Source organism: Spermophilus citellus (genome assembly GCF_964194105.1).
Source record: "Spermophilus citellus genome assembly, chromosome: 7".
Taxonomy (NCBI): Eukaryota; Metazoa; Chordata; class Mammalia; order Rodentia; family Sciuridae; genus Spermophilus; species Spermophilus citellus.
Window position 1 is genome coordinate 120061456 of NC_138188.1, and position 15138 is coordinate 120076593.

The 15138-nt window shown below is 41.9% G+C and overlaps 1 protein-coding gene across 3 annotated transcripts in view; it reads left to right on the forward strand.

Annotated features, from left to right (window-relative positions):
• The window catches only part of MASP1 (MBL associated serine protease 1), a 63856-nt gene that overhangs the window by 13057 nt on the left and 35661 nt on the right, over positions 1-15138 (forward strand). For all 3 annotated transcript variants that reach the window (XM_081301651.1, XM_081301650.1, XM_081301652.1), the window contains exon 3: positions 14100-14277. In XM_081301651.1, coding sequence (XP_081157777.1) covers positions 14100-14277 — 178 coding nt within the window. The remainder of the gene's footprint in view (positions 1-14099; positions 14278-15138) is intronic.

Consider the following 15138-nt stretch of genomic DNA (forward strand, 5'->3'; position numbering starts at 1 on the left):
TAGAGGACTTTCGTTTATTCTGACTTTAAGAGAGAAAAAAAAAAACACTTTACAAAAGAAAAATAATAATAACGAATGGAATCTGAGCTACAAAGAATGGGAAACTGGTCTATTTATCTGGGCTCAAGGTCAATCCCACTGGACTGCAGCCCCATGAGTTCAAGGCCCATGTCTATGTTTTCTCCAGTAGCAAGCACAATCCTGGGGAAGGACAGGAAAAGACATACTGTATGTGAAGCAAAGGACTCTGGCCTGGAAATCAGTCACTGTCTCCTGTGGAGACCTTAGGAAAGTCCCAGGTCCATTCTGGGCCTCAGTTTCCCCAGTGAGAGAATTGGATTAAGTGACCTCTGTAAGCCCTTCCAATTCTGCTGGCTAGTGACCCTCAGTGCATTGCCCCTTCCCTGGGCCATATCCGTCAGTCTGCAATTTGCTGTATAGTTGAAAGATAAATCCTCTGAATGGGATCCTAATTCTGTGCAGTCCTCTGTTTACTTAGAACTGCACTGACCCCAGCCACAGCAGCAGCTCTGTTAATTCTCTGGGAGTGGACAGGAGGCCTTGGCCCCAGAAGGAAATGAGAAATAGATGAAAGTTTCTCATGAATTTCAATTGTACTCCCCAGCAGGATTCTCCCCTCCAGTGACACCAGGTCCCAAACACCAATTCCAGCTGATTCAGAAGAATCAGGAAGTGAAAATGAGCTTCCTGAAAGTGTGAAAAAAGCACTTTTTATGCAGGAAGTGTGAACAGCAGGAGATCTTGGGTGCTGCAAAACAGAGGGAAGGGGCCCAAGCTGGGCCAGGGAATGCAGTGAGTGTGGAGTGCCAGTATGGGAAGAGTGCTCTGCAGAGAGGGGGGCACAGAGGCACACATGCGTGTGCTTGTGCTCACAAAGAACACTCCTGGAAACATCTCCGTAAAAAACAGAGCCTGGATTTACCTTTTGGAGCCAAAAGATAGGGAAAGAGAGGTTTTTATTTATTCAACATGTATTTGCCAGGGAGGGGTTGCACACTAAACAAACTCACAAGCGAATCATGTAGTGATGACTAAGTTGATAGGCAAAGAAATGAAATCGAGCAGATAAAGGGGTCTGCATAGGCTTAGGAGGGTTTTGATTTTAATATGGTAGACAGACTAGGCCTCAAGGAGGTGACCTTTAAGTCAAGACTTGAAGAAGGGGAGGAAATCAGCCATGTGCTTTCTGGAGAAAAAGCATTCCAACAAAAGGGGATAGGCCCTCAGGTGGGAAAGAACCTGATGTGTTTGAAGAACACCAGGATGGTAGTATGGCTGGAGGGTAGAGTGAGGGTTGAAGATCAACAGGCACAGGTGGGAGGTAGGGAAGAGGCAGGGAATGGGGTCTGCAAAATGCTGCCAGGTAATGATGGAATTCATAAGCTGCTTCCATCCCTGAGTCTCCTTTGACCTCGTGACTCTTAGAGGACAGCATTAATGCCCACCTTTTATAGCTGAGAAAACCCATGCCTGGAGATGGTGATGTGTCTACCTATAAATGAATAGCAGTCACACTGGGGCAGGGGAGAAGGGGAGGAGAAAAGTGTACCTTGTACCTTGGCACACCATTTGCCATCCTGATACAATACACATTAATTACCTCAACAATGTGGATCACAGAGCAACAGTAAAATAATCAGGAAGTTATGAATTTCCATATAATTTATTTGTTTCTAATACAGTTGATTTAAGTATAAGTTTTAAGGGTAGCAAAATCCCCCAAAAGTTGACAGTGGGCTCTTTAATTGAGGAGCTCCCAGCTCTCACATACTACTGTCTGGGGATGTGGAAGTGACATCCCAGTGGGAGAGCTGCGACCAGAACCCAGGGTCCTTTGGTCCCTATTGCAGTGCCCTTGAAGAATTTCTGTGCAATGAAACTGCTGCCGGACGCTGCTCCACCCGTGGCAGGTCCCTTCTGTGCCCAGTACTGGCCTTATCACTGCCTCCACCGAGTCCCGACTGTGACATACCTTGAGCCCGGCAGCCTCCACCGCAGAGGAACACAGCAACCCTTTGTTCAGAGCTATTTTCCTGTCAGCCTCAGAGTTGCCCAAGAGATTTGCATGTGAATGAGCCAGTGGCTCTGAAGTCCCCGAAGTGGTGGGATGGAGGAGTCTGAGCCATTCACCAGCTGAAGAGAGTGTAAATCCTCCCTGGCCCTCCTTCCCAGTCACAGTTCCCAGACTCTTCCCCGCCCAGCCCCTCTGTATCCCTACTCCCACTGAGACGGTGGGCACCACTGGTTTCCCACCTGCGGGATGCCCGCTTCCCAGGCTCTGGGCAGGACCCCTCCCTACCAGCTCTTTCTTCTCTCGCTGCCCCTGCTGCCCTTTTCTGTCCAGCCCTCCCTGAGAGTGGGCCATTTTTCCTGGCAGCAGTGGGAATCCTGGACTCTCAGGACCTGCGCAAGCTCTTTCTCAGGCCCCCTCATTCTTTATGGTGTCTCGCTTGTGCATGTACACAATACCTTCTTAGGGGCTCACCCAGCTCTATTGGGGGGCTTTTACTCTGATTAACAAATACCAAATAAGAACAATGTCCTGGAAAGAGCAGTACAACTGGGCCCTCGTCTTGGCTCTGCCATGTGACTTTGAATGAGTCTTAGTTTCTCCACCAAGGAATGGTATAGATTTGAAGGCCTTGAGTGCCCTTTGCAGCTCTGATCTTCTGTAGTTTGATTCCAACTATTGAATCAGATCTGGGAGTCATGATATGTGGGGTTTTTCTCCCAGGCTTTGTGGCCTTGGAGAAGTCACATCACCTCTCTGGGCTCAGAATTACAATGTTTGCTTGAAGTGCATTTATTATATGATTGTTATTAGGAGCAAACAAAATAGTGAAGGTGAAAATGTTCCATTAACTAGAAAGAAGGAGGCATTATGATATTATGAACATCCATCATCATTATTATTGTTTATTCATTGTGATCAAATGACTTGGGCCAGGATTGCAGCTTCAACAGCCAGCACCTCTTATCTAAGCTCAACTGCAGTCTCAGATCTGTTAGTTTTACTTACATGGCTTTCAAGAGCCCCTGAAATGTAGCTCAACAAACAACATACAGCCAAGTGTGGTGGTGCACATTATAATCCCAGCAGCTTGGGAGGCTGAGGCAGGAGGATTGCAAGTTCAAAACAAGTCTCCGCAGTTTAGCAAGGCCCTAAGCAACTTAGTGAGACCCTGTCTCAAAGTAAAATACAAAAAAACGGGCTGGGGATGTGGCTCAGTCATTCAGTGCCCTCTGGTTCATTCCCGGGCACCCCTCCCCTCTGCAAGAAAACCCCAACACATATCAGGTGCATCTTTTTTTTTTCCTAGACCCAGATTCTTGCCTGGTATCTGATACTTTAAATTTCCTCCTACCTATGCTCTATAACTGAAATTTGAGGCTACCTGGCAAATAGCAAGATTGAGCCAATCAATCTTTGGCCTCAATTCCTAGGATAGCCTGGTGGACTTTTAGGGAAGGTAAGCTCAGGAAAACAGAGTATTCATCTGTGAGCAGGAGTCCTGTGCCCAGGGCTACTATTAGTCTACATTCACACATCTAGAAAAATTATTGGAAGCACAGGAAATTAAAGAGAGAGATTCCTAAACACTAAACTAGCCTTCTGTGGACAAAAGCCTTCAGAGATCTCTTCATTACTCTGGTCATCTCTTATACAAAAAAATACTTTCCCTTGCCATCCATTCCGGGAATCATTGGGAAGCTTTGCAAAGTGCAAGGAGTCAAGCAGACCTAAAGAGCCATCTGCCACATGAGGAGGCTGGCTGGGAGGTTTCTCTACGTTCCCTTCCAGTGCTGATGGCTTCAGTAAGATTAGTAATGAAGAAGTGAAATCTAGAAAGTGGTACATCCAGGAAGAATTTGGATCTCTAAATGAGACACACAAAGTTATCCAGGCCCCACTAGCTGGGAGCCCAGAGCAGGTCCTTCCTGTGGCTGGATCTCAGCAGTCCTTTTCATACTGATTTTCTGAGTGCTAACTACGTTCCAGCATTTCACATGTACTAACGCATGACATATGCACCACAGTCCCGTGACACAAATTCCACTATTTTCACTATTTGAGAAAACCTATATACAGAGTATACTATTTTCTTAACAACCATAACCACAACAATCCAAGTGTCTTAAAACAGCAAGAACTTATTCTTATGTAGTTCTAGAGGCTGGAACTCTGGGATCAGGGTGTCAGCAGGGCCCTGTTCTCTCTGAAGTTACTAGGGGAAAATTCTTGCCTCGTGTGGCTTTCTGCAGGTTGTAGGCCGTCCTTGGCATTTCTTAGCTCATGGCAGCCAAACTCCAATCTCTGCCTCTGTCTTTGCATGACTGAATTTCCCTCTATGAGTTTCTATGTGGCAATTTTTGTCTTTTTTGTAGGGACACCAGTCACTGGGTCAAGGCCCACCCTGCCTCTATGTGGTGTTACCTTGGCTAGATTATGTCCACAGAAGGAAACTTCCATAAAGTTCACATTCAGAGACACCAGGATTAGACTTCAACATCTTTTGGAAGACACAATTCTCTCTGTGACATAGAGAGTATAAGTGCTTTTCCAACCTCTAATAGTTGGCGAAGATCGTGGGCAACCCATATGAAAACAGGGTACCACATGATCCAGTATCAATAAGGGGCTACAGCCTAAGAAGTAGAAAACTTTTTTTTTTTTAGAGAGAGAGTGAGAGAGGAGAGAGAGTGAGAGAGAGAGAGAGAGAATTTTTAATATTTATTTTTTAGTTCTCGGCGGACACAACATCTTTGTTGGTATGTGGTGCTGAGGATCGAACCTGGGCCGCACGCATGCGAGGCGAGCGCGCTACCGCTTGAGCCACATCCCCAGCCCCAGAAGTAGAAAACTTTAAAAATTAAAAGCAATTCACAATTGCACTCACCCTCTTGTGTAACAAAGCAAAACAAAAGGCAGCAGCGGTGTTCTCATTGCAAACTTTCTTAAGTATCCAATATCAGTCCTGTGTGTGTGTGTCTGTCTGTCTGTCTGTCTGTCTGTCTGTCTGTCTCTCCTCTCTCTCACCCCACCCTTCCCAGAGACTTCCCATGAAGACTTCCCAAAGTCTTCATGATCTCCAGACTAAGAAATTCTTTTTTCTTTCCTAATCTGCAGTGGTTTGGATATAAAGTACACCCTGAATACTTGAAAGTGTGGTTCCCAAGACAGCCATGTTCAGAGGTGGGGATCTGGGGAAATGACAGGATCATAAGGGCTCTGACCTCATTAATGGATTAATCCATTGAAGGATTTGCATTGATGGCGTTATTGGCAGGTGGTAGAAAATGCAGGCAGTGGGACCTACTTGGAGGAAGGAGGCAACTGGGGATATGTGCTGATCCCTTCTTCCCGCTCTTTCTCTCTGCTTCCTGGCTCTCCCGTGTGCTGAGCAGCTTTGCTCTGCCACCCATTCTGCCATGATGTTCTGCCTCACCTCAGGCACAAAGTAAAGGAGCCAGCTGACAATGGACTGAAACCTCTGAAATGATGAGCCAAAAGGAACCTTTTCCTCCTTTAAGTTATTTTTATCTGACATTTTTGTCACAGAGGCAGAAAGCTAACTAACACATCATCCATCCGCTTGTACCCAACCACTCACTTGCTCTTGGATCACAATCATAAAATCTGCCCCGTAGCATGAGGCCTCCTAGTCTGGCCATACATTGCCAAACGGGAATTTTAGTTATTCTGAGCTTCTTGATTGTATTATCAACATTTTATTGTTTACAAATAAAAGGTTTCCACCTGCTATTCAACTCTGTTGGGACCAAATGGGTAGGAAAAAATGAAAGGAGGTAACAGTGATAAGAGCTGTCCTGCACACCATTTCCCACAAGGTAAGGAGGACAGAAGATGAGGGACCCTGAATTTCCAGTCTGGGTTAGTTGCCCTCCTGTGTGTTCCTTTGGTTTGTTGACCAGAACTGACTAATTTTATACCATTTGGAAGAAGACAGAGGAAGCATCCTTGGGCCCAAGTGGGAAAACAAAGGAAAAAGAATAATCTACAATTCCACTAGCCATTATTGACAGTTTGCATACATTCCTTTCACATTTTACTTTTGATGCATGCTATCAACATATACAATTTTATTTTGTTTTTTCACTTAGGAAGAATCACCTAGTGAGAGTATTTCTAGATCATCATACATTCTCTAGTAATGTGATAATTAATGGCTGCTTGACGTTTGCTAAAAGAATGCCAATTGATGCCTCTGGAATTGGATATTCATCTTGTTTCTCATTTTCTATTATATATTTTTGATTACTTCATCTTTGTTCATGAAAGTTTTTTCCATGTTTGGAATATATTCCCCTAGCTTAGATCCCCAGGTTTGAGACCAAGGTTTGAGACCAAGTTTCTAAGGTAAGTATGATCCAAAATGTCTTGATCTATACCTGGAGGTACTAAACTTCTTAACTTTGCAGCTGATAGTAATAAGGTGGTATGATGTTTGGTAAGGATGTAGCAAACATGAAGACCTGATGATTTTCAAGGCCCTGAGAATCCACTATATTATGATACTCTAATTTCTACTCACAAATGTCAATCTTACTGACTGTCCCAAATCACTTCCTTACTCCCCCATGAAAGTTATTTATAACTGTGCAATAAACCACTCCAATCCATGGTAGTCAAACAACATCCATTTCATATACTTTTAATTCTGTGGTCAGCATTTTGATCTGGCTTAGTGGGATGGTCCTTCTTTTGGATTTGCCCAAGGTCTTTCATGCAGTTGTTAAGAGCTTCACTAAAGCACAAAGGTCCAGGATGGTCTCACTTTCCCATCTGGTAGCTTCTGGTGAATGTCAGCTGGTTGGCCTAGATATCTCCACTGGACAACTCATCTGTGCCCTGTGTAGCCTTTGGTTCTCCAGTAGGCTTCCTGTGACTTTGTCACACCAACCTCAGGATACATGTGAAAAAGTGTTAAGGAAAAAATTGATACTTGTCAAAGAACAATAAGGCAAATGTTATTTAGGACCAACATGGTAAGTACAGGGACCACAACAATAGGATTTTGTAGTAGTACAGGGGAAGTTATGCTCAAGTATCAATACAGCATGGGCAAGTGGAAATCTATAGCCAAGGAGCAGAATGGCAGTGAATGGCAAAGTACTAGGAGGAAACATCAGAGTTAAGGGGGATTCTGGAAAAACTGACCTAATACAATTCTTGCTTAAGAAAGGCTAGGGTGATCAGGTATCATCAGGGTGATGGTGGAGGATGAGGAGTACAGTTAGATATCTATGGTTGAACATATCAGTTTATTAACTGATTAATAAACATATCAGTTTATTAATCAGTTAATAAACTGATTTATCATGGTTACTTTCTAATACCGGACTTCATAAGGTAGTATGCAGATGAGCCTAGGAGAAAGTTCAGAAGCTTGACTAAAGTTTGGACAGGCAAAGAATTTTTATCAATAACTACAAGGCTCCTTGAATCCTGAGTTTGGAAGTCCCATACCACTTCTACAAAGTTACATTGCAAAATGGACTGTGTATAAGAATGGAAGGAATTATTGTGGGTATTTTTTTTTGCAAGCAAAATAATTCATGTCCTCTTTATGTGCCATATATACTCTTGCCCTCTTTTCGCATTGCATTCAGAATCAGGCTTGAAGTCTGGGACCTCGTGATCTATATCAGGTTTACAAGCAGATGAACCACCAAGGATATAGATTCTTTGGTACAACTCCTTTTCCCAAAAGGAAAGTTATTTGTCCTCCATGTACTCAATATTTTCTTGATTTGGTGAGTCAAAAATAAGATTGCCACAATAGAATTCCCACTTAAAAAATGGGAGAAATGGGAGTTATGTAATAATTACTGCCCCATAGTAATTCTGAAATTCAGCCAGGTACGCAATGCCTACTCCAGATACTAGGAATGTTCTTTAGAGCCTAGTTCTGCTTCTTGGGAATGGTTCCCAGTTCATTGCTATCTGTGCCTCCTGATTGTCTTGACTCTTCCTCTCTCTTTTTAGCTTTACCTTCTGAGACATTCTTCCCTTTCCACAAGAAATGGGTCTTGTTTGCAACCAACGCCTCTTTCTGGGCCCAGAGATATCTTCTCATTTTGAAATGTCTCAGTCATCTCTTTTGGGTCTCCTGTTAGAACACACACACACACACACACACACACACACACACACACACGTACACATTCAGTGTTCTTTTCAAAATACCTTCTCTACTTTGCTAAGCATGTCAAAGTCCTTAAGATCCTTAGGTGCCTTTTAGTCTAGCAGATACAGAGTAAAAGTTACTGGCTTAAATCTTTTAGATCTTAACCTACATTTATTATAGTCACACACATGACATGATATTTACCCTGAATCTCTTCATGCTATTTTTTTCCCAACCCAGCCAGCCACTCCTGGGCCTGTCTGTCCCCTATGTTATTCTTACATGCTAAAGTCTTACTTCTTCCCAAAGACCTTGCCATACAGGATAGAATTGCAGGCTATACTTTCAAGATTCTCACTAGAGATCTTCTTAGCCAGATCCATAAGTTCACTGTGTACATTTTTCTACCTTTTTCATTACCCAAACACAATTGCCAATTGTGTCACCACTACAGAGTTCAGGTAGCTGTTTTTCAAGATTTCTGTAGTAGAATCCTCACCTATGTTCTAGCACTCACTTGTTAGCCAATTCCAAAACCAAGGCCACATTTTCTAGTTTTTTTGTGTGGCTACAGCAAGCATTCTACTCCTGACACCAATAACTCTATCAGTCCATGTTCAATCACAAAAGCAAAGCCTCTATGCATATTTTGAGACACTTGTGAGCATTACAGCTCATGTAATCATAGAAAGAACTGAGGAATTAATCATTGGTGATGAGAAGTTAGAGAACCACAGAAAAGGTCACCCACTGGTTCTTGTAGACTTTGCCATGGGTGAAGGTGTTGGCATCTGCAAAGAAATCTGGTAAGTCAAGTCTTTTGGACCAAAGTGGTACTGTGACTGCAAAGCTCATGAAAACAGGTGCCTGAAAGCTTTGAGCTCCAAAAAGCCTCGGTGGAATAACAAGCAAGCACCTGGTGATAGACATGGGCCACTCTTGGTCATCAGAGCCAATGGTTGAAAGGAAGCATGGGATGCCGAGTAAAGGAATGTGAAGAAGTTAAAACTTATTGTCACAACTGCATCTGTCCAAACAACCTTCATAGAATAATGGCTATTGCTTTTCAAACTTGCACAAATTCCTCTTTATGCCAGCTCTAACCTGAAAACATACAGGGAAGGAAATTCTGGAGCATGTAATTCAAAGGTTAACTAAATTGTCAATAAAATAATTGCTTTCTGCTGCCTTGCCTCAGTTTTGCCTGGGAACTTTGTGTTTGAGATATCTCATGGAAAACAAAGACTCTGCCTTCTCATCCTGAGATCTGCTTCCCGGCTCTCTACCTTCAACAGAGCCCCTCTCCTATACCAGGTGTTTGGAGCAGGGGACAATGGAACATAGTGGAGACTCTGGATACCCCAAGGCTTTACTATTCCCTCTGTTCTCCCCACCACTCCAATCCTCCACCTACTCTTCCTACCTGATAAATCTTACTCACCTGCTATTCCTTAGCTCAGAGGACTTTTTTTTTCCCAAAGTGTGTGTGTGTGTATATGTGTGTGTGTGTGTGTGTGTGTGTATGTATGTTTTGTTTTGTTTGATTTTGGTTTTGGTGGTGCTGGGGATCAAACCCAGGGCTTTGCATGTGCTAGAAAAACACAACAATCACTAATCAACATCCTCAGCCTCTATGTGTTTTCTGATCCCCTTCATCTGGATGCAGTTTTTCCCTTTAAGCCCCTGAGCCTTCCCATCTATCATTATAGTTACTATTTACCAATAATACTCTAATATACACATTTGAGTACTTATCTTATTTTCCTACTAAAATGTCACATTCCCAGAGGCAGGGGATATGCTTATAAAGCTCATGCTTTATAAGTGATTTTTTTAAATAAAAAGTAATTTTTTACATCCTCCACATGATAGTTCAGAAAGAACTTGGTACCTAAATATTTGTCAAATGGAGCTAAAAGAAAACAAATTCACTACATACAACCACATACTGGTGCCCTCAATAATTATAGTCTGCAAGGATGCAGTTGCCCACAAAAAAAAAAAAAAAAAAAATAGAAAGGGTGTCTGTGATCCTCAGCCACATGGTTCTCTATTGTTATAAATTTACGTCTTCAATAGATATGTTCCCTCCATGTTGATATGATAACCTCAGAGATGGGAGAATACAAACAGAAGTCAGGGCTCAGTCCTTCATCCCTATTCAGAGACAAATGATCTTTGTAGAACTTTATAATTCATAGCAGGACATGCAAATATTAACCAGGGCCAGTGACCCTTCTGTTTAAGTTAAGGCTGTCACTGAGCCACATCCTCTTTGGGAGACAATCCATGCACCCAAGATAAGGTTTTGAGAGGCTCTTGAGCCAGGAAAATTGTTTGGTCAAGTGTCTATGCCTTTTGTCATGTACTCTTTGGATTTGTGGCTCCTTTCCCCCAGTCTAAAAACAGTTCCAAAAGCAAAATTGACATCAGAAAATGCTCAGATTATCTGTTTACCTTTGTGTAAGTCACTCTGCCATTTCTGAACTTCGGTTTCCTCTAGAAGAAGGGAGATTGAAATAACTCTTCAAGGTCCCTGCCAGCCCTGATATCCCAGCACTCTATTCTGGGCTTCACATTTAATTCCTATGGCCCTAGGCTACTGTCTTTCTCCTCTGCTTCTCAAGTTTGTATGACTCATTTTTGTCATGGCTCTCAGCGGGGACATGCTTCCTTGTCCTCTGGAATAGTTTGGCTCTGCAGGCAGTGTGTTTATCTGTCATCATGAAAAGTCCTTAATTCCAGAAGTTAAGAGGAGGACAGATATTTATCACAGACCCTCAGTAGGTCTCTATTTGATTTAAATAACCTCTGGTAGGTTTCATTTGAAAGTGTCCATGCTCTAGGCACTACTTGGGGATGCCGGGTTAGAGGAAAGAAGTTGATGTGGCTGGAATTATTAATGCTCAAGGCACGACTATTCTTTGATAATCAATTTTATATTACATTGTATATTAGTCAGCTGTTTCACTGCTGTGACTAAAAGACTTGGTAAGAACAATTAGAGGAGGAATAATTTATTTGAGGGGCTCACGGTTTCAGAGGTCTTGGCTCATAGACAGACACCTCCATTTCTTGGGGTTCAAGATGAGGCAGAACATCATGGTGAAAGAGTGAAGGGAATGAGCTCACATGATGATCAGAAAGCAGAGAGAGAGAGAGATTCCACTCTCCAGTTACAAAATGTATACCCAAAAGCAAGCCCCCAGTGACCCTCCTCCAGCCACACCTTACCTGCCTACAGTTATACCTAGTAATCTCTATCAGAGGATTAATGCACTGATTAGGTTAAGGCTCTCATAAACCAATCATTTCTCCTCTAAATCTTCTTGCCTTGTATCACACAGGAGCTTTGCGGGGGACGCCTATTATCTAAACCATAACACATATATATATATAAATCATAAATAAGCTTAAATTCATTCATAAGCAGCAGCGATCTGTGTTGAAACTCTTGCTCATTGTTGGTTGATTTAATATAAAACAAAGACGATTTGTAAGAATGCTAATATATCCAACTTGGAAGGGAATCTAGAGTTTAGCAAGTTCCAACTCCTGACTTACAGGTGGATAACTAGAGCTAAGGATGGGATGATAATAGAGTAGTCTATGGTAGAATTAGGAATAGGACGTAAGACCTCCATCTACCAGGTTCATGCAACTTACATTACTCCAAAACTGAGGTCACCAAGATAGAAGCACATGATTCATGCAGTTATGCACAGAAGAATCCCTTTCCCAAGCCCTCACTCTCTATTTATTTAGTCTCCTTTTTATGAAGTTCCAAGAAGAACAACTCAAGTGGTTTCTAACTCATAACATATTAAAAATAAAAAGACAGGAAATGGAATAATACATAAAGAAGATATAAGAATTGTAAAGGCGAGTTGTTCGGCAGTAATTTCATGCACGGAAAGAATTACGTAATTCAGCATCCCCAACGGTCTTCTTTGAATGTGACAGTTAAAGTACATAAAAATGTCCATGGATTATTAAGAAAGAGTTACAGGCTTCACTACAAACAGGGCTTTGTATAAAGCACTTTTGTTTTTTAGGGGGCTGGGTACTGGGGATTGAACTCAGGGGCACTTGACCACTGAGCCACATCCCCAGCCCTATTTTATATTTTATTTAGAGACAGGGTCTCACTGAGTTGCTTAGCGTCTTGCTATTGCTGAGGCTGGCTTTGAACTCCTGATCCTCCTGTCTCAGCCTCCTGAGCCTCTGGGATTACAGGCATGTGCCACCGCACCCAGATAAAGCACTTTTTAAAAATAAATATTGTACCTAAAAGAAAATCATTTTAAAAAATTACAGTTAGGTGAACTTTTAACCAGTTAACCAAAATAATATAGCAGCTGGAACAGTCAAGGAAGTGAATTTTCAGCTGTGTGAAGAAGGGCACATTCTGCATAAGAAGACTGGTGTGAGTTCACTGGTATCAGCAGAGAAAAAATAGCAAAGCCATGATCTCATTTTCTGTTTACATTTCAATTCCCAGCGTTAGTGATTAATTGTCCTTGTGTTTTGTTGCCAGGGCAAATTGTTTTTCTTTAAAACTCCTTCTTATTTTAAATAAATAAACCATTAGTTTCAAAACAGAAGTGTCAAATGTCAAGATACTTCTGGCATACTAAGCTAATGAACAAAACAACAAATTTATTGGAAGCTAGCAGAGATGGACAGCCTTTGTGAACTTTCTTTCAGTGACTTTGAAAGACAGAAGCAATCATTCCTGGGAAGATTTTTGCCTGTATCTTGTCTAAAACATCAGCCCAGAGATCCCAAACACAAATGCAAGCTTTAAAAAATTGAGTTAGGTGTAAGATGATAGAGTAGGTCAAGTATTCATAGTCAAATGACTATACCAACCAGCTTCTACACTGTGCTTCCCAAACCAGACACACAAAATCAGCTTTAGGCAACCATGTAGAATTCCTGCTTCACTTTCTGAGCTCAAGCAGAGCCTTTAGCTCTTCCAAAGCAGGGAATTCTATCAGCAACTATGCAAAGTTTCCATCTATCTTACACACACACACACACACACACACACACACACACACATTTTATGTATGATATCAATAAGCAGTTTCTGTATTTTTAAGACTATCTATTATATCACACGACTTCCTGTTCAAAAGTTTTCCATATCTTCCACTTAGAGAATTAATGGCATTCAACATCAGCCATGATCTACTTTGTACCTCTCTTCCTACAGTACCTCTCTTCCTACAGTGTTCACAGGCACCCTGGCTTCTCATAGCTCTCAGAATAGGTCTCCTCTTTTAGTTCTTGTGAACAAATATTCATTGGACAACTGCTATGTGCCACGTGTTATTGCATGCTTTGAAGAAACAGCTATAAAGAGCAGTCCTAATCTCCTGTAGCAGGGGTCCTTCACCTCCTCCTGCTGCTCCTATCAGAGCACTTACCAGGCTGCACATTAGCTCTATCCTCACTCTGAACACTGCTGTCCTGTGCATGGCTCTCAGTCTTCCTCTTCTCTCATCATCCCCATCTCATGTTCTGCTCAGCGGCAGGCACACTGGATGCCCAATGATTGATTTATATTGTACATACAGTCTTTTTTCTTTGGAAATGTGATAAGTTCTTGTTGTACAGAGAACCCATCTGCAGAGTTATCTAACTCTTTGGAATTTTAACATTGAGTTATTTTCAGTAACTAAGCCACTTGACTGGCAACAAGAATGACAAATATCAAGCTACCCCTGTGGAACTAAACAATGTGAATGCAACTGATCAGACCGCCACATTGACTTAAGCTGTAGTCTCTCTCCCCAAGTCTAAGAATCCCTCATCCCCCTTCCTCGAGTTTCCCAGGCTGCCTAGTCTCTTTCTTCCACGAGATCAGGAGAGAAGCTAAATGTGAAGCTGCTCATCTTGTTCCCTTTCACTTTGACCTCAAAGGTAGAAACTGAAGACCAGGTGCTGGCAACCTTTTGTGGCAGGGAGACCACGGACACAGAGCAGACCCCTGGCCAAGAAGTGGTTCTCTCCCCTGGTTCCTTCATGTCTGTCACTTTCCGGTCAGATTTCTCCAACGAGGAGCGATTCACAGGCTTTGATGCCCACTACATGGCTGTGGGTAAGTGAGGGGACTGGGTGGCTCATCCTCCAGTCTCTTGTTCTCTGTAAAGGTGCAAGCTATCTGTGTCCTCTCCTAGACAGCAAACACCTGTTTACTCACGACACAGATTCTACCATTCATGTCTTACAGCATTAGCAAATGTCATCACCTGTCTACCCATCTATCTTCTGTTTATCCATCAATTCCTCTTTTTTGATACATCAAAGTAATTGCAGACATCAGGACACATCTTCCTAAATACTCCTTCATGGATATAATTTTGCTAGAGTTTTATATCTGTTCAGTTTTTTTCTTTAGTGCAAAATTTGCATACAATGGAATCAAAATCTTAGTATATATTTGTTGAATTTTTTAAAATTTATATTTGTGTGTAACCCACACCCCCAATAAGATATTGAATTTAAGCATCAACCCAGAAAGTTGGCTCATGTTCCTGCCAAGTCAATCCGTGTTCCCAATTCCCTTAGTGGAAATAATTCTGGTTTTTTTTTTTTCTGCCACAGATTAATTTTGTTTCTTTTAAAATTTCACATAAATGAACATACAGAAAATATATCTGAGGGTGAATGTTTTTACTCAGCATTATGCTTTTGAGATTCACTTATGTTGCTGCATGCATTAGTAATTTATTCCTTTTCCTGTCAGAATAGTGTTCCATGATAGGATTATACTATAATTATTTTTTATCTGTTCTCCCTTTGAGAGACAACTGGGCTCTACCCATTTTTTGGCTCCCATTAATAAAATTTCTATGAATCTTCTTGTACAAGTCTTTTTGTGAGCATATACTTTCACTTTTATTGGGTAAATATTTAGGAATAGAATTGCTGAGTGATAGGGCAGCTATGCTTAGTTTTG